This window comes from Schistocerca piceifrons, chromosome 1 (genome assembly GCF_021461385.2).
Source record: "Schistocerca piceifrons isolate TAMUIC-IGC-003096 chromosome 1, iqSchPice1.1, whole genome shotgun sequence".
NCBI lineage: Eukaryota > Metazoa > Arthropoda > Insecta > Orthoptera > Acrididae > Schistocerca > Schistocerca piceifrons.
The window spans coordinates 356,882,634-356,902,101 of NC_060138.1; the positions used below are offsets into that span (position 1 = coordinate 356,882,634).

Below are 19,468 nucleotides of genomic sequence, written 5' to 3' on the forward strand. Positions count from 1 at the left end.
ACCTGGCCGATGTAGTCGACGTCAGGATGTATCGAAAACAGTGTGTCCATCGCCGTAGTCACCTCACACCCATACACCAGGAAAAATGGCGTAAATCCTGTGGTGTCGTGTTGGTGTTATAGGCAAATGTCACAAAAGGTAGCACCTCATCCCAGTTGCTCTGCTCAACGCTGACGAACATTGATAGCATGTCTGCCAAGGTCTTATTAAGACATTCAGTAAGCCCGTTAGTTTGCGGATGGGAGGCAATCATCATTTGATGAGTAATGTTGCACCGACGGTTTATCTGTCACAAAATTCGATTGAAAAACTTTCCCTCAATCCGTAATTAATGACCTTGGGGCACCGTGTCTTAATATGGTGTCTTCCACGATGAATTTGGCTACCTCACATGCTTCGGCTGTTTTCACAGCTTTTGTACTGGCATAGTGTGTCAGATAATCAGTGCAAACAATAATCCATCTATTGCCACTAGCAGACGTTAGAAATCGGCCGAGGAGGTCAATTCCAACATGCTGGAAAGGCATTTCGGCTGGTGGAATTGGTATGAGTCGGCCAGGTGGTTTCTGAGGTACTGCCTTTCTCCTCTGACAGTCTTGACAGTGCGACACAGTGACGGACACTCCTAAATCAACCTAGCCAGAAAAATCTCTTAATAAATCCTAAACGTCCGGCCCCAGGCATTTCATGGAATTTCTGTAGAACATCTAAATGCATGTGTTTAGGAATCACTGGAAGCCACCTCTTTCCAAATGGATCAACGTTTTTCTTGCAAAGTAATCCATTAACTACCTTAAATTCTCCTTTCACATCCTCTGACCGATTTAAAGCAAGCATAACTTGAGACATCTTGACGTCGTCCTGCTCAGCAGAGAGATCCTGGCGTGCTGCGAGACAGTCACTATCTTCACCAAAGTCTTGATGGTCTTGCACAGGGTTTCTTGAGACAGTCGGCATCTTGGTGTTTTCTTCCACTTTTGTCCACTATGGTAATATCATACTCTTGAAGACTAAATGCCCACCAGGTGAGTCGCCCTGTTGAATCCTAAGACCTGTCAACCAACCGAATGAATTATGGCCTGTAACAACTGTCAATGGCCTTCCATAGAAATCATGTCGAAACTTGCACACGGCCCAGATCGCCGCAAGACATTCCCTTTCTTTAGTTTCTCTCTGCTTTTGTAAGGGTCCTAGAAGCATAGGCTATAACCTTCTCTTTTCCATCCGAAATTTGCTGTGATCTGTTGGATAGGAAGCTTCCTTGGTCCTCCCATGTGTCTTACCTGGCGGCCTGCTGTATGCAGTCCCTCAATGTCCTGCATGTACTCAGTGGTACTACCTGGGGAGCAGACTGAACCACCTCTCCATTTGTAGCGGTGTGTTGTCCGTTCAAAACTCGACCATGGATGTTTCGTTTATGCATCTTCACATCCACCCTCTTTTGCTATCTCAATACTATCCACCACCGTGGCATCTGTTTGGCCACTGGCACCTTTTACACTAGCCCAGTTGAGAGACTGTATGCAGAAGCTGGCATACTACCGCTGTGACTTTCTCCTCAGCAGGTATGCATGCCGTTTGTCTGCCATGCATTGCCATCCACCCAATGCCTCCTTCGATGAATCCTTTGGTTGCCAGTATGGGGTGTGTCCCTCTTCTGTTACCTCCTGGAGTTCGCTTTTGGCTCTTGCTCCATCAGCTTAACTTCACACTACCTGCCACTTCCCCGGTGGGTGTTAACTCTTCACCATCTTGGCTTTGTGCGGTGGCCGTTGTTCACTTTGACCTTCATTCGCTCCAGTGTTGCTCTATCACCTTCAGTTTCACGACTTTCACACGGAACTTAGCTATAGTACCTTCGTGTACACTGATGGTTCTAGGACTGACCATGGTGTTGGGTATGCCTTCGCCACTGGCACCGACAATTTTGGTATAAGCTTCTAGAACACTGCTCAGCATTTACAGCAGAGCTCTTTGCCCTGTATGAGGCCACGTAGTACAATTGGTGACAGGCTTTTCAGTTGTGTTATCTCCTCCGACTCTCTGTGCCCTCAAAGCCTCTGTCTGCTGTACAATGTCGATCCTGTAGTGCAACGGGTGTAGGAAAGCTATCACTTGCTCATTCTTCATGGAGCCCCTGTGATGCTTATGTGGGTTTTGGTCATCTGTCTGACAGGAAACGAGGCCACTGATGCTGATTCCAAGGCTGCAGTCCTCATACGTCAGACCACTAGTTCTTCCATTCCCTCAGTTTATCTCTGTGTTGCCGTCTTGTCAGCAGGTTATTTCACTTTGGCATGACCACTGGTCTTCCCTTCATGGGAACAAGCTCTGGATTATTAAGCCTCTCCCATTGGCTTGGACCTCCTCCTCCTGGACCTCTTGCCATGAGATCTTTTTAGCTATGTTGCGTTTTGGGCACTTGTCTTTTTTAGCCATCACCATTTGTTAAGTGGTGTTCCCTCACCACTTTGTGTTTATTGCCCTCAACCTTTGACAGTCCACCGTTTCCTGACGGAATGCCCTTTTTTAACCACTTACAATCTAATTTGTGTTTGCTGTGTGAGTTATCGGCCATTTTAGTGAATGACATACAGCCAGTCGACATAGTTTTAGTTTTTATCTGTCTTAGCAATATGGTGAAGGACATTTAATCTTTAGTTCAAGGCCCCTGTTTCTGTAGGGCGTATTTTATAGACCTTTCTCCACATCCCTGTTTTTAGCTGTCTTCTCTTCCGTCACTTCGGATTAATGTGTAGTTGATTTTAACACCTTTTTGTTCCTTTTGTGTTCTACGATTCTGTCATGGGTGCATATGACCCTAGTTGTTTTTGTGCGCTAAAACAAATTTAAAAAAAGATCTCCGAACTTGTCTTCAGTCAATCGTGTGTGATGTGATGGGACAAGAACTGACTTGTGCAACACATCACCCAACAACTCTTACAGAACTACATGAAAATGTCAAGCATGGCATAACGTATCCCAGGACAATATTCACAATCTATAGAATTGGGTGAATGCCAGTTAGCACCTGCATTGCCACCTGTAGAGGTTACACCATGTACTAGTATAGGTGTTTCACTATTGCCTGATACCTGGTACCTCAGAACCGCTTGTGTTATTGATCTGTAAATGTAATCATTTCATGTACTACATATGCACTGTTGCAACAATAAATCTTGAGTGAACTGGAAATCTCTGAAAGGTGTACTAATTTTCTTTATCCGGCAGTGGTATTTTCTAATTTCTTTTACTGTCTTGTTCAGTCACTGTAATCCACTTTTCCATCCACTTCTTTTTCTCTCTGGCCACTTTTTGTGATTCTCTTTCTCACTTTATATTCTTCCTTTAAGACAACGTGAAGGGACCAACAGTTTACGGTTGTTGTAGCCAAGATTGTACAAACCAGATTTTTGATCTTTTTAGTAAAAATTTCGTATGTAAATTTTAGGCTGCCATAGAGTTAACACTTCAAAAAGAAGCAGAAATGAAGTACATCTACCGTATTTATGGAGAGCGCCTAAAGAGGAACTTTTCTTATGTTTATACAGTATGTACAGCAATAAAATGTCAGCAAAATGTAAAAACCTTGAGTAATTGAAGAAGAAAGTAGCCACAATGTAAACTTTTCAATAATGTCGTACATAGTATTGGAGAATGAAAGTGATAAAATGTTGAGCATGTTAAAAACTTACTGTATGTTCAGTATACTAATAATAGTCATGAATGACACAACTTCATTCCAGTTACAGTATTACTAAGCTTAGCAGCAGCAAAATGACAAGACAGTTCTCTATACATAAAATTCCTGGAGACCTACGTTTTCTTCTGTTTGTGTTTTAATATGTTGTACAAAGGTGATGTACTGTACCTAACACATTAAAATATCCAAAATACGTAACCACAAAATGTCAGTAACAAATATACGATTATCCTACTTCTGAGCACTGGAAAAATAGCACACTGAAATATAATTTTTCTAGTTTTCTACAATCGCAGCAGAGACAGTGCTGTAACATATATTACAGTATACTGTTCCACTTAAGACGGTCAGTTACTTTTGTTTGTTTTTTGCATTTACACAAACAAAAATTAACATTGGATGTTAAAACCAATAAACTTCTTTGAATATGTAATTAAAGAATCTGTTGTTCAGATGATGTGGCACAGTAGGCGATATTGTACTAAGTGATTTTTTAAGTATAGTGTTTACATAGGATTTAGATAGGACAGTTACATTTTGCTATTATGGCCCACAAATCGTTAGAAATGCCATTGCTATAAATGGTATTGGCTGTATATTCTAAATGTCTATTGTTCCTCAAAACTGCTTCAACTTCAGAATTCTACCATGGTGTCTCCTCGTATCTCCTCCTATTACCACCCAAAGATGCATCTCTTTCAGAATCCTATTGATGGAGCTGTATTTAATTGGTTTTTACTACTCCACAAGGGCATGTAATTAGGTTATCTTGTTAACTGTCTGTTTTTCACATTGATTTTGGACACAAGGAACAGTCTGTCATTTATTAATGTTCGGGCCATTCCCCCCCCCCCCCCCCCCCCCCCCCCCCCAGATTTGATGTGGCTGTGCTCTTTCTGACATAGTAGGTAATGGTGTTCCTGTATTTTCTGACGTTCCAGGTCTCGAACTATGCAGTACCTACAACTTGAGCGAAGACGACCTGTTGGAAACATGGATGGCTTATGCTGTTTCAAATATTGGAGATGCGGATCCAACTGTGGATATGTTAAATCAAATGGAACGAAAAGAACTTGCAAAAAGCATTGGAACTTCTGCTACTACTTCTCAAAATAGCAGCAAAAAATCCAGTCTGATGGTTTACAATGTGTCATTACCAGAAAACACGTATCCTTTACTGATTTTTCATTCATTCACTTTGAAGTGCAAGATAACGTACATGCTCACTAGTTTATAAAAGTACAACATGCATGGGAAGAGAAAATCCTCGGATCTTAACAAATTGTTTAAAATAACTAACAGTTGTAAAGTTGGCTCCCACTTCTTCTGCTGTGTAGCCAGTACTATCTACCTTTAACAATAATGGCAATTAGTGGATGATGCAGTATGTAAAATAGGAACAGGCAGCTTCTCAATCTGTAGTAATTTAGTACACTTACTACTCAAACTTTAGTAATTTAGTACACATTTGAGTGTTAGATCAGTAAAACGTTCTTATGCATTGCTGATTTTTTGCTGACATTCTTTTGATTTTCCAACATGTTGAGTACTTTTCCTGCTACCGGTTGCTAGAAATTCAACTGTCAGCCTGTCAGTGTTCAACTTATGTAGATGAAATGTTAGCTACAGTCACATGACAGTCATTACTGTGTGTGCCACAGATCACATCAAGGAATGAATATAGAAAAATTCATGCTATAAGGTAACAAAGAAAAACAGCTGTTAGAAAATGCATAAATAATGATATGAATTATTTTTTGCTTCTCGTACTAAATTTAACATTGTAAAATTAGCAAGAAAGCTGCTACTTAACTGTGTGTCTGCTTATACTGAATAGATGCTGGTTATATCCTGCTAACTTACACTACTGGTTATCATGGGTAACTTGCCCTGTGTACAATAAGAAAAGATGTCTTCAACAATAGGTATTGCTACGTGTACAGTAAACATGAACCTTAACTACCAGTACTTAAATTTAGCTACTTGGGTTAATTTACAGTAATACTAGTAAGACCTGTATTATTCACAGTGAAAGATGCTTGACAAAAATGAATTCAGAACAGTGCCTGTTCACAAAGATTTACAGAGTATTTTCCGTATTAGAGCTTTCTTAGAAGTAGTTGCAATTTCACATGCAACTAAAATTTCGCCTCAAAAAGTGGCATTATTGCCCAAAACTGGAGCAGTGCCTTCCACTGTTGTTTCCACAAGCCGCAGTGAAAAATCCTGTTGGCAATCATTTTCAATACGGCTTCAGTTATACAGATAGTAGAGGTGTATCAAAAGGTAAAGAAGTGGAATAGGAAATAAATATTGGTCAATCATGTCTTATCCAACAATAAAATTTCACTTAATAGTTAATTAACTATTTAGTTTTGGATAGTTTATTTTTTGCTATATTAACAAGAGTTTGTCAACAGAAATTATTGTGCCATTGGTGTATTGAAAGATCTTTTCAGAGGTCAGTTTACAGTGCTTGAAGAGCATTCATAACCAGATTATGCTCTCATTACCAGAATCTGAACAAACTATTGGACTAACAAATCTGTACATAGTATTGTGGGATAGGATAAGCCTGTGACCATACTGGAGTGAGTGGATAGGGCAGGTCTTGCACTGGGTCTGCCACAGGGATATAATCACTGTGGCAAGGGGTTCGGAGTGGGAATGGCATAGATGATGATGATGATGACACAGACAGACACCCAGTCCCTGGGCGGAGAAAATCTCCAACCCGTCCCGGAATTGAACTCGGGACCCCATGATCTAGGGACAGTAACGCTAGACACTAGACCGTGAGCTGCGGACACGAATGGCATAGGGATGGACTAGAAAGCCGTGTTGGTTGGGTGGGCGATAGAGTGCAGTTTTGGGGGAGATGGGTAGGATCTTGGGTAGGATGTCCCTCATTTCAGGGCATGATGGTTGGTTATCCAAGTCCTGGCGAAGGGTGTGGTTAAGCTTTTCCAGTTCAGGATGATATCTGGTAATGGCGGGTGGGGATGCTCCATTGTAGCAGCCTTATTCACCTGTCAGATGATACAAGCCTCTTATATGTTAGTTGCATAAATTTATTTAGAATTTGTAAGAGAAATGACACTTGTAACTGTGACCAGCTTTGTAATTGAAATGTAGAAAGGGAAGTCCATGATTTCGTTAGTGTGTATTTTATTGTTATGCCATGGTTAGAGTACAGTAATAACAAATTAAATGTTCACACATCTTGCACAAATTTTAATATGGTATTTTAATAATTTTTCTTGTACATAAAAGAATGTGACATAAACATTTCTTAAAGTGTGATCTATGATGTGTGTCACTGTACAAAACCATTGCAATTTGATTTTTCTGTTGCTCTCTAAAAATCATTCTTTCATGTGTTTGTTGCGGCATCTGGTAAAAACCTAAATAGATTGAGGGTGTGCCAAAATGCAGGAGAGTTGAAAGATGCTAGTTGATTGTGGAAGGCAAGTGGCTTCATAAAGTTAAAGGGACTAATTTTTCAGGCATGGAAAATGGTTGTGCTTCTTAAGTGATGCACTGGGATCTGGTTTCTTCTACATGCTACAGCTTGAGTGGCATGTGGAAACACTTCTTGGTTATTGACAACCAATACCATTAATATGTAAATGTACTGTGATCTATGTATAAAAAAAGCACATATCGTAGAAAAAACATTTTACGTGTGTGTGTGCGTGTGTGTGTGTGTGTGTGTGTGTGTGTGTGTGTGTGTGTGTGTGTGTGTGTGTTTGCTTTAACTGCATTGCCCCAGGAGATAATTTCATAGGTCAAATATATATAATAATCATGGACTATGGTTTAGCGAACAGTGTGACATACTTCAAAGCAGGAAGCAGCCCAAACGGGGAATCTAATTCAATCTTCGTCGATATGTATTTCAGGTAACCTGATTTGATTTTATCAGGGAAGCAAAAACATTGGTCAAGCGTGCTGCAGTGCACACCGAAACAGAGTTTATTGTGCTGGTGTCATTCCGTGTGTCTCCAGTAAAGCCAACCAATGCCCTTGAACAGTGCAAGGAGATCCTTTACCAGTGCTTCACTAGACACAATTTCTTTAGGTCTGGTTGATCATATTGTTCTGTCTTTTAATCTCCAATGCCTCGCATTCGAAGATTAAATGTGATGTGGTTTCCTAGCCCACACCACAATCCTACATTTGGGGTCTTCTTATTTTATTCCCATTGTATGTAGGTGTTTCTTGAAATTACCGTGGTCTGTCAATAGTCCAACCATGAGTTTCATTTCTCTTCTTTTCAAGCCCAGGATTGACAGACTTCTCTTAGAACATGGCTACGATATCAATACCTTGCCATGTTTTTGCTTTTGGACCTTAGCACAATATGCTACATGCTGTCTCTTTGTCCAGTTCATAGTTTTATTTTGATCGTTACCTTGGTGATTGTCAGGACAGATTCTGGTCCAATAAATGGTGTCATCGCCCCTATCCTGGCCAACCTATCGGCTTGCCTATTACCACTAATCCCTGAGTGACAAGGTATCCACAATAGGTTTACCCTATTGCTTTCCCCTAGTTCCATAAGGACTTTGTGGCATTCTGCCATGATCTTTGATCTTGTTGCAGAGGCTGCCAGTGCTTTCAGGGCTGCTTGGCTGTCTGACTAAATGAAAATGCTATGACCTCTGTAGCACCTACACAAATTCTCCTCCGCGCACACCCTGATAGTATATATTTCTGCTGGAAAAACAGTGGCCATCTTCCTTAGAGAGATTGCACTCTCCAGCCTTGACTGCACCCCGTATACCTGGTCCCAACGCCTTGGTCTATCTTCGAACCATCAGTGAATCAGACTAAGTCCTCAGTACAGTGTTGAAATTTGTTCTCCCAGAGCTCTACTTCCAGTTACTATATTTAAAGCAGCTAGGAGTTGTTATATAGTCAGCCGGTATTTCCCCAACCATACTCATGTCTACCTCAATCAGTATTTCAGTGTGAGAACCTGGATACCCCACTGAGTTCCAGTTTTTAGCCTGTGTGTTCCAGCTGCTGATTCCATTTTTACCCACAGGTATAATGAGGGCATCTCCCACATGGTTTCCATCCCAGCAGTGGGTATGGCTAATTCCGCATGTAATGGCTAAGCAGGCCAATCTCTGCACCTTACCTAGCTCCTTAGCAGCTACCTGCTGTTTGTTTCCACCACACTGTAGCCCCATAAGTGATCATAGGTCTTACTATTGTGGTGTATATCCAGCACATACTCTTTGGCTTGGGCTTAAGCCCCAGTTTTTACCACAAGCTCTCCTGGTACTCATTAGACTACCTATTGCTTTGGAACAGGTACTCCTTACGTGAGGGGTCCGCGATATTTCTCATCCGGGGTTACCCCTAGATATTTCAATATCCCCATCTCTGGTTGTGTTTCATCGAGAAGCTCGAGATTCCAATATGTTTTTTGGATCTGCATCCTCGTAAATGGTAATACAACAGTCTTCTGAGGAATGACCCTTAGATCCTGTTTCCTGCACAAATTTTGCACAATGTTCAATGTTCCTTGTGCCATAGCTCTTGCTGTACTTAAAAACTTGCCAAATATTTCTATGAAAAGATTGTCTGCGTATCTCTGGCAAAAGTACTGTCTACAGTTTAAGTCTACAATGAGTTCATTCACCACAAGGTTCCACAGTAGAGGGGACAGGACCCCTCTTTATTCTGGTGGTGGTAACATTTTCCCTTGCATCGTGGTGGCTTCTATCTTTCTACCACTAAGCATGGCTCTAATCCACCTGCAGATAGTGGTCTCCAATCCATGCACCTCTGCTGCCTTAACCATGGATTTGAAGGTTGTGTTGCTAGAAACCCTTCGATGTCCAAGAAGGTGTAGAGGGCTATTTCCTGAAAGTGTAGTGCTTTCTCCTCCTTACCAACTATTTTTCTGGTTGGTATGCTTGTTGGTTTATGTGTAGAGGGAGCCTAGTTAACCCCCTCTTCCTAACATACATGTTGACCAGTTCTTGTAATGTTTTAAGAAGAAAGGACAGGCTGGTCTCATATCCTTGGTCTTGATATGATCAGTTTTCCATGACTTTGGAATGAAGACAACCTTCACTGCCCTCCAGATGTTAGGAATGATTCCTGCTGCTAGGCTAACTCTGAATAACATGCATAGGAATTTTATTAAGTTCACATCTGCTTGTTGCAGATGCACTGAAAAGATTTCATCTGGGCCAGGTGACTTGAACAGTTAGAATGTTCCCACCACCCATAGGATTTTACTATGTTCAGCACATTCTCTGGCAGGTTTCCAGTTCTCCCTTCGAATACCTGAAAACTTATATCTTGTCCTAGCCTATGTTGTCTGTGAGGGTACATTGAGGAAAATGAGTCTTGAGTAGTAGTTACAGCGTTTCGTGTGCTGTCCTGGTATACTTCCCATCCTCTTTCCTTAAAGTTCCTCTTGGATTAGTTGGTATTCTAATGAGGATATTGTGAAGTCTGGCCGGAACAGCTGAACCCTTTACCTCCTCACAGAATACCTTCCGGACGCCTGCTTTGCTTGCTTAATTGCAAGATTATATTTGACAAGGGCCTCCCGATATTCTGCCTATTGTACTTTACTTCTTGCTAGGTTAAACAGTCTTCATACCTGTTTCCTCTGTGATTCCATGTTGTTGTTTCACCAAGATACTTTCCTTTTCGTGCACTTCTTGGAGATAGAGCAGTTGTCATGGTATGAGGTCATGATGGCAGAGGTCACTGCCTCTGCTTCCTCCTCAAACTCTACTGGATTCCGTATCGAAGTACTGACTTCTGATGGGCTTGAGTCGAGGTCCTTCCTATACACTACCCATTCTGCTTTCCTGGCATTTCTTAGGACATGGTCTGTCTGATGCCCATTTCAACCTCAAGCTTAATAATATACATGTGGTCTGACGAGGATGTCTCCAAAGCTACATGCCATTGTTTGACATAACTACCCATCAAAGTGGAACTGAAGGTTATGTCAGATACCTCTTCCCTTATTATATTCCTAAATGTTGGTTCCTTGCCCCTATTGGGGATCTCTAAGTTATTAGCCAGAAGAAATTCTAGAAGGTACTCACCTCTACTATTGGTGTTGGTGCTGCTCCGCACTAAGTAGTGGGCATTAGCTTCACAGCCAATCAATATTTGCTTGTCCTGTTGTGTGCAGGCTTCCATCAGTCTGTGCAGTGAATTGGGAGAGAGGTTTGTCGTCAGTGAACCAACAAGTAATAGTGTGACATCTCCAGGACTGATCAGGTATGAATATCAAATTGCAACATTTAAACGGGTAGAGCTGCTGTAAGCTGTCACTGGCATGTTATCATTATGAGACTATTTGACTAACTTTTATAAAAGCTGAAGGGATTTATTTTTCGCTATTCTCTATACGTTGCAATTACACTGGAGATACATTAGACAACTTCACAAGGGAAGACGTGCTAGGTATAGAACAAAATAGTTAATTGATTTTCAGTGCAATAAAGAGACTGCCCTTTCACCAGTCACATTCATCGAATTGTGCCATTGGTGCAATGGGACAAGGATGTGAAAGTGAGGAAGTAGGTGATGATGCTTTGATGATGTAATATTGTTGGCTACCACATTACCCTTGTCCATAGCAGAGGAGTATGTGAAACGATTTGCCACCTTTTGGATAAGTCTAAAGAAGAGGCATCTGTCTTTCAGGATCATCAAGAGAAACTTTAAATTATTAAAACTAAACAGATCTGGAGAGATACCTTGAATGCCAGAGTACACATCAACAAAAGCTTTCAATGGTAAACACAGCTCATCTAGATAAATTTAATAGTACATTCAAGAAAAAGGTAATCCATGATGTTAATATACAGCAGTGGGGCAGTTAAGCAGCAGTGCAGGTGGGAGGAAAAAATGTTTAAAGGATTTGCTGGGTGGATGTAAACTTTCAAGAAGAAACAGTACAGTCGCAAGGAGGAGGAGGAGGAGGAGGGGAGGGGGGGGACTGTGTAACTGAAACTAAAAGTTGGATAATGAGACAGGCATAGTTGTTTACACACACCTTTAAGATTTTGCACAGTGTTTTACTTAATTTGATGCAGTGTAGTAACTATGGCATGTAACAAAAAGAAATTGTCCCTTATCAAGCAAAGAGCAAAACTAACTTTTTTACCTAATAGTTTTGAAAAATCAGATAAGTATTTCATATCAGCCACAAATCTCTTAACACAGGCACTGGCATTTGGTGAGCCAGTACAGCCACAACAAAAGCTGTGCGCAGCATGGAATGCAGAGAGCATGTCTGCAGCAGTGAAAGGGTTAAAGTTACATAAATTTGCACGAGTTGCCCTATTCTTCAGTAGGGGGGCATATGACCTTTCATATTTTCTGTGGAACAAACAAGTCTGCAGGAATTAGTTCTAATGTCTTGTGCAATGGAATAATATCTTCTGATCGGTATAAACTCACTAAGCAGAATATTAGTCACTTCCTTCAAGGGATCCCTCAGTGGCTCAGAATTCGTTTGCTGAGTACGGGCTTGGCGACCCTGGGGTTCCTGAGCTGGTGACTGGTAAGTGCTGCCAGCCCTCTGTCACTGTAAGCTCTGGGCATACTTTAGTGACCACCATGGAATGTTGTGTGTTTCAGAGAAAGGGGTCTTGGCTTCACTGCCTGGACCGTGATGAAGGTACCCACCTCTATTTAAAAAATCCTCAACCTCAAGGTGTGCTACGGACTGATGAGGTGAATGGTTATTGAGGTAAAACAGTCTCTAGTGGGCAACCTCTGGTGCACCTGCCACCCCCCAATTTTGTAAAGCTTGCTCAGGCATTCAGGGCTCTGCCTGGGTCGATGGTTGTTTCCCTAGCGTCTTGTGGGATCCCTATGGAACGGTCTCATCAAACTTCTACTCCTGACGGGATGGTTGTACCGTCAGACAGTACCTGCACTCTCCCCTCAGAGAGAGTTCAATTGGTCAGTCCTCCCGAAAAGAAGTCTCAGAATAGTAGTAACAGGGCATTAGTATGCCTTAACACTTTCATTGTAGTCAAGCAAATGGTGATCTTTTAGATTATCTCCCCTTTCTATGTTCACAAGGCATTGGAAGGTACTGCTGGGCTCTGAAAGTCATCAGACGACTTCGTAAGGGAACACTTTTAGTTAAAACTGTTAATTCTAACCAGATATTTGAGCTCCTGGGATGTAAGGCCTTAGGTGACTACCCAGTCGAGGCTGAGTTGCACAACACCCTCAACTTTAGTAAGGGCATGGTTACCTGCTCAGATATAATGGAAGTGGACCCCGTGGAGTTAATGCAGAATGGAAAAATATGGGCGTCACAGAAGTGCAGAACTACACGAGGAGAGTCAATGGTAAATTGGAAAAATCAACATTTATTCTAATGTTTAGTACTCCAGAATCACCTGAACATGTCCTTGCAGGCTATATCAGTCTTAAGCTTCGCCCGCTTGTTCCTAACCCAATGTGATGCTACAAATGTCAAAGATTTGGCCATACCACTATGGGATGTAATGAGAAGGCTGCAAGTGGCAATTGTGGAGGCTCAGCTCATGAGTCGGGTAATTCGTGTACACTTCCTCCGAAATGTGTAAACTGCTCTGGGGATCACCAGTGTGGAGCAGAAAGTGTGAGGTTTACATCAAGGAAAGGAAAAGTCAGGAGTTGGAAATAGAGTTGTATACCCTATGGTGAAGCTAAAAAAGCTTTCAAAACTGCGGCCACCGGCATTTGTTTCTTCTTTTGCATCACCTCTTAATATGGCAATCGCTAAGTATGATGCCACACAAACTCAGACCCCAGATTAAAGTACGAGCACATGCACTTGTCGATGTGCCTGTGGCAGAAACACTCCACTTGAAACTGGGGTCCTTTGGAAGCTGTCAGCAACAGGCTTACCATCTAAGCCACATACCATTACCCAACATCATAAGCCATCCCCGCAACACAGGCAGCCACCTCCTCCTGTAAGTAAAGAAAAATGTCCTTCGGAAAGTAGTTCCAAGTCCAAAAAGGCAGTTGTTAAATCTTAAGTTCCGCAAGCTCTCACCCTTTCTGATGGGGACTTTGCTCTTGAGGATATGGACTTACAGTCAGAGGAACTGGAGAGCACTCTTTAATATAACAGTGTATTCTTTGTACCTGCTCCCTAATGATGCTTTGGATGCAGACGCACTACCAGAACTCTCCTAGGCACTCCCATGCTCATTCCTCCTTGTGGGGACTTAAATGCACACAATGTGCTGTGGGGCTACCACTTGCTCAAGGGGTCGGATGATCGAGCAACTCGTTCATTCTGAACATGGGTCAGATAACACACTTTTTCCATAGAGAGAGGGTCTTTCTCATCCATTGGCCTTTGTTTTTGTTCCCCAGCTATTGCGGACTCAAGTTCAGTGGGAAGACCACTTCCCAGTTTGGGTCCGTCTACTGACTAGGACGGTGGTTAACAGGAGACCATCAGATGGATGATACAAAGGGCAAATTGGTTACAGTATAGTCGACAGGCTATTTTTGAACAAAAGGATTGTGCACAGGAGGCGATGGCCCACATCACTTGTGAGGTTTCAGTTTAGAGGTGTTAGCAAAAATATGAATATCTCTGCATTGGGTTAAGTTACAACATTGCAATTGACATGATTGTTTTTAGAAAAGTGTCCTCTACAACATTGTCTGTTATACAAAATTCTCTAAATTCAAAAATAACCAGTCAAATTGACCTCCAAGTTTGGTATCCAAATTTTCAAAAATCCACTTTTTAGGCCCAAAAATAACAAACAAGGACCAATTTGAGTGTTTTTTTTTTTTCTTATAGTTAGATATCATACACTACTAGCATCGTATAGAGCAAGAACACTTACAAAGGTTTCCTTAATTTTTTATGAATTTTTGAAATTAGATTTTTTTTTTTTAAGTTTGGGGTTACCTATCTCAGGTAGGACTGAATATAAAAATATTATTTATGCACAGTTTGTACACCTGTATGATAGCAACATATTGCGAGAATTTCAACATTGATATCTGACTGTGAACAAAAGTATGAATGTTTGAAACTGGGGAGATAATTCACATTACTCTAAAACTGTGTTGCCTATTCATGTGTGTTATTGGCGGGATATAATCAATTATTATTGAAGTAAGGTACTGAATTATATACAAAAAGTGGAAACATCACGGAAATTAACATTTATATTATTTTGACATACTTCAAAATATTTTCAATTAACACCGGCCGGGGTGGCCGAGCAGTTCTAGGTGCTACAGTCTGGAACCGCGCGACCGCTATGGTCGCAGGTTCGAATCCTGCCTCGGGCATGGATGTGTGTGATGTCCTTAGGTTAGTTAGGTTTAAGTAGATCTAAGTTCTAGGTGACTGATGACCTCAGGAGTTAAGTCCCATAGTGCTCAGAGGCATTTGAGCCATTTTCATTTAACATCCTTCGAGATGCGGCTGTTCCTAAACCTGGTGGTGAATGTTAAGAACACTTATTTCTTCAGACAGCTTCTGTGATATCTTCAGACAGCTTCTGTGATATAGAATAATACCTCCCAGTTGCTGTGGTAAGTTCAAGCACTGAAAGTTTCCTTAAAACATTTTTCATTGGTATCCAAACTTTGTCACTAGTAGATTTCTTGAATGATGTTCTTGGACCAACAGGGTGGTAAAAACGCACAAAAACATCATTGTTTTCCAAACTTATTCTTTCAACCTCTGTAAGCCACGACTGTCCATCATACACACATGCCACTATGTCATTCAATGTTAAAAGACAGATGTAATTTTACTGACACAATGATCCTCATAGATTTCGGTTTCTGATGTTAAATAGCATCGAACTAAGTTTTCTGCAATGCCAAGGGATTTGTGGAAATGCCTTGTTCCTTTAATTCCTATAAAGTTTTCAAATCTGGTTTGAAGTGTTGTTTTCAAATGCAGAACCACTTCTTCTTTCTTGATCAGAAAATAGGTCATGGCTTTAATATTATCCTTTCAAAAGACATACATGTCCTGTACTGTGAGACTTTGGTCTGTGGTTGGTCTTTGTAGGCTGGCTTTACTTAATTCATATTTTGTTGTAACTCCCACTCCATCACATGCATTTTTACCATGGCAAGATGCAAAAAAGTGCCATTCAGCCTCCATCCCAAAGTCTACTTTCTGGTTGCACAGATTTGAAAAATTCTTTTTGTTCTTATACTGACTACCACTTTCATCTGGAAAGTATATCAGCTTCTCAAACTTGGGAAAATTTTCTTTTGTTTAATTTATTACATACTCTTGAAACACATGTACTCCAAGTAGTCACTTAGAATGCAAATTGAAGAACTGCAAACTTCATCTCATTTTTAATGTAGAGAATAAATGGGTGCACTGTTGCCTGGTCATTGACCCAATGTTACCCTTGTATTGCATCCTGAATCACAAATGTAAAATTTTCTGCAATATTAGCTAGCACTATGCTTCATTTTCATGAAGTTGTGCTTTTTTGGCCTTCAAACACTTACTTTGGATTTTAGAAACCTAGTGGTGACTTTTGAGTTCTTGTAAGTTATCAATTAAAGATTCCAAGTTTCTTCCTGAGGTTTAACCACTGTTATCATTTCTGCCCTGTCAGTTGTGAACCACTGTTTGAAAGTAATACTGTCTGGCATTTCCTCATCATATTTGTGAAACAGTTCAATAATGGTTTCCTTACCAGGCATTTATTACACAAACTCATCATGCAGTCATAACTGTTAGTGTCACAGACCATTAAATCTAGTAACGCTTTGTAGTTAAGATCACTGAGTTGTGCACCTGCGATCACCAGTTTGATATTTTGATGATATAAACAAACGCACATGTAGCGTGTCCCTAAGGATCCAGCCAAAATACACCACTTGGGGCAGAGGTCACAAAATTTTGCATTCAGGGTGGGAATTTTTGAAAGCTACATAAAGTTCGTTTAAATTTCACAGCACCAGGTCGTTTTGCTTTATTACTTTAACTCCATTTATAACAACTCTCTTACTATCTTTGCTACCTGGGCACATTCTACTGTTTTCATCATCTTCAAAAAACTGCTGGTTCTTTTAAATTGTTTCTTCACTTATACCTACTCCTTTCTTACCTAAAACTGGAAGAATGCCTTGCTCTTTCACTAATTTTCGGGTTAGTTTAACCAAACAATGAGAAACATTGAATTCAGGAACTATTTTTTTCTCTTGACCATGAGTCAGGGAGAAAACTTAAAATTTTAACCTTTTCCTCTTTAGATGTCACTAAACATTTAATTTTTAATTTCTCCAATAAGCTCAAATATTCAGTGTCAGATGATGCTGGTGGTAGGTTTTCTTCTTCTTTAGAAGTAATGTTGGTATCTGTATTACTAAAGCTTGATTCCAAGTCTTTTTCTAATTTTGTCTGAAATTTGTTTTACCTTATTTTCAATAGCTGCTTTTCTTTTTCTGCTACTTAATTTTATTATTTTCAAAGCAGGAGATACGTCTTAACTTAGAACAAGCAAAATCCAATATGCTGACAGCTTCCTCATTAGGAATATAAATGTCGTTAAAAATGTTACATGATTCTGGATTCGCAACAAATATTTTTGAGTAACAGTTTGGGCACGGAATTTCCAGGAATCACATTAAGTTTCACTTGGGAAGCTGTAAGTTTTATTTCCCTCAAACCTTTAGTAATAGGCATTTTATGAACTTTACGTGGATCACAGCACTGTCTTCCAAAAATGTGGTTGTACTAAAGAATATATTTGTTCTCATGATACTAAAACACTGATGTTACAGAAGAACTCGAAATTTAAAATAAGTTCGTCTATTTCATCAAAGTCATTGACATTTTTCAAGTTTTTTGAAACTGAACCAGAAACAGTTTTGTGACACACTTCACTTGCTATCTGCCCAACAGAGCACTGTTCATCCACGTTATTGCATTCCAATTACTTCAATGAAGTGTGTACATCCACTCTAACAGAGGTTTCAGAACAGACTGATTACAACAATGCCACACGTAGCAATAATGTACTACTTTATTGACAATAAACCTAAACGTTTTATTACCACAGAACAAAAGCAAAAGCTCCTATTGTTTAATATTGCATTATTAAAAATAAATAAACTAAATGAATATTGGGTGATAGTGTTAACTAAATACATGTCACAATTAAATTTTATTACAATGAAACAATAAACATTTAAGTAGGCAACAGCCATAAGATCAGTTTTAGGTTAATATGAATTATTTCCTCATATCTTCCTCATATCTTTGTTCACAGTCGGGTATCAATGTTGAAATTTTTACAGTATGTTGCTATCGTATAGGAGTACCAACTGTGCAAAAATAATATATTTATATTCAGTCCCACCTAAGATAACTAACCCCAAACTTTACAAAAAAAGAAAATTTTCAAATTTAAAAAATAATAAATTAAGGAAATATTTGTAAGTGTTCTTGCTCTATATGAGGCTAATAGTGTATGATATCTAACTATAGGAAAAAAATACACTCATAATTCGCTCCTTGTTTGTTATTTACTTTAAAGCTTTTTTAATGTCCTCTAACCCTAGGCCATCCAGTGGCTGTTCATTATCCAATTCTTGCTCACAATCATTAGAGATAACCTCTGCTTGCTCTCTCTCTCTCTCTCTCTCTCTCTCTCTCTCTCTCTCTCTCTCGATTCAGCAGGTCATTAAAGTACCTTCACCATGTTTCCAGAGTATGTTTACTCTCACTTATTATGTTTTCTTCTTCATCTCTAATCAAGCTGTTTATTGGAACAAATTGTCTTCTACCATTGTTTACTTTTATAAAGAATGTCCTTGGTTCATTCTTCTTCTTGGACAATTCCATACATTCTATTTCAGCCTTAGTCCATTCCCTTCCCCCCTCCTAGTCCGGGGGTTAGAATAGGCCTGAGGTATTCCTGATTGTCGTATGAGGCGGCTAAAAGGATGTTCACGTGTTTTGAGCTTTATGTGATGGTTCCCTGTAGAGTTTGACCTCCATTCTTCAAAATTCTCCTGAAGAGCGAGCCAATTGGGGAAGGGCGCCTTACAAGGTGCATTGTGTCCATCGTGCATAGAGATCTTTAGCCCACTTTCTCGTCGTCGCATTGCAGTCCTGCCCATTCTCCATAACTCTGGCAAGGACACCTTCCTGGTTGCGTTTTCCACCATGCACCATGCACTATGCAGTGTCGATTACTGCGTCGATGATGACCATGGACTTCTTTGCATCTGATATCCGGCACAGTAGCCAGTCCGTTGTGGTGAGGGCGCCGTGTACCCTGCTGGTTGTAGCCCCCTGACCACACAGGGATCACTCTGCTGATGCCTGCGCCATTAACTCCACACATATGCCAAAGGGTAGACGCCCATCCCCCTGGGGCATCGGGACTCCTGGCAATGGCCATCCTGCCAGGTGGCCTTTGTTGCGGCTGGGTGGCACCCGTGGGGAGGGCCCCTGGTTGGAGTGGGCGGCATCAGGGTGGATGACATGTGATGAAGCGTAGTCCTCCATCTCTTGCTGGTAGTGAAACACCAGCTGTCTCTAAGCGATCACGAGCTCAATTGAAAGCACAGAAGTATGACCCCCAAATTGTTCCCCTCCCTGGCCACACTCTGGGAGGAACGTCAGGCTAAGGATGTCAGCAGGTCTTAGTCACCCCCGTACCTTGTATGTTCGAGGGCTGGTGGAGGAATCTTTCATGACGATGAAACCTCAGCTTTTTGTTGAACATTTAGAGGACAAGTTGGGGGAGGTGG

General features: G+C 40.7%; 1 protein-coding gene across 1 annotated transcript in view; it reads left to right on the plus strand.

Annotated features, from left to right (window-relative positions):
• LOC124784686 (DNA polymerase alpha subunit B) overlaps window positions 1-19,468 on the plus strand; it is a 93,292-nt gene that overhangs the window by 44,599 nt on the left and 29,225 nt on the right. Inside the window, exon 2 of the mRNA XM_047254120.1 lies at window positions 4,645-4,870. Within this exon, the coding sequence (XP_047110076.1) occupies window positions 4,645-4,870 (226 nt within the window). The remainder of the gene's footprint in view (window positions 1-4,644; window positions 4,871-19,468) is intronic.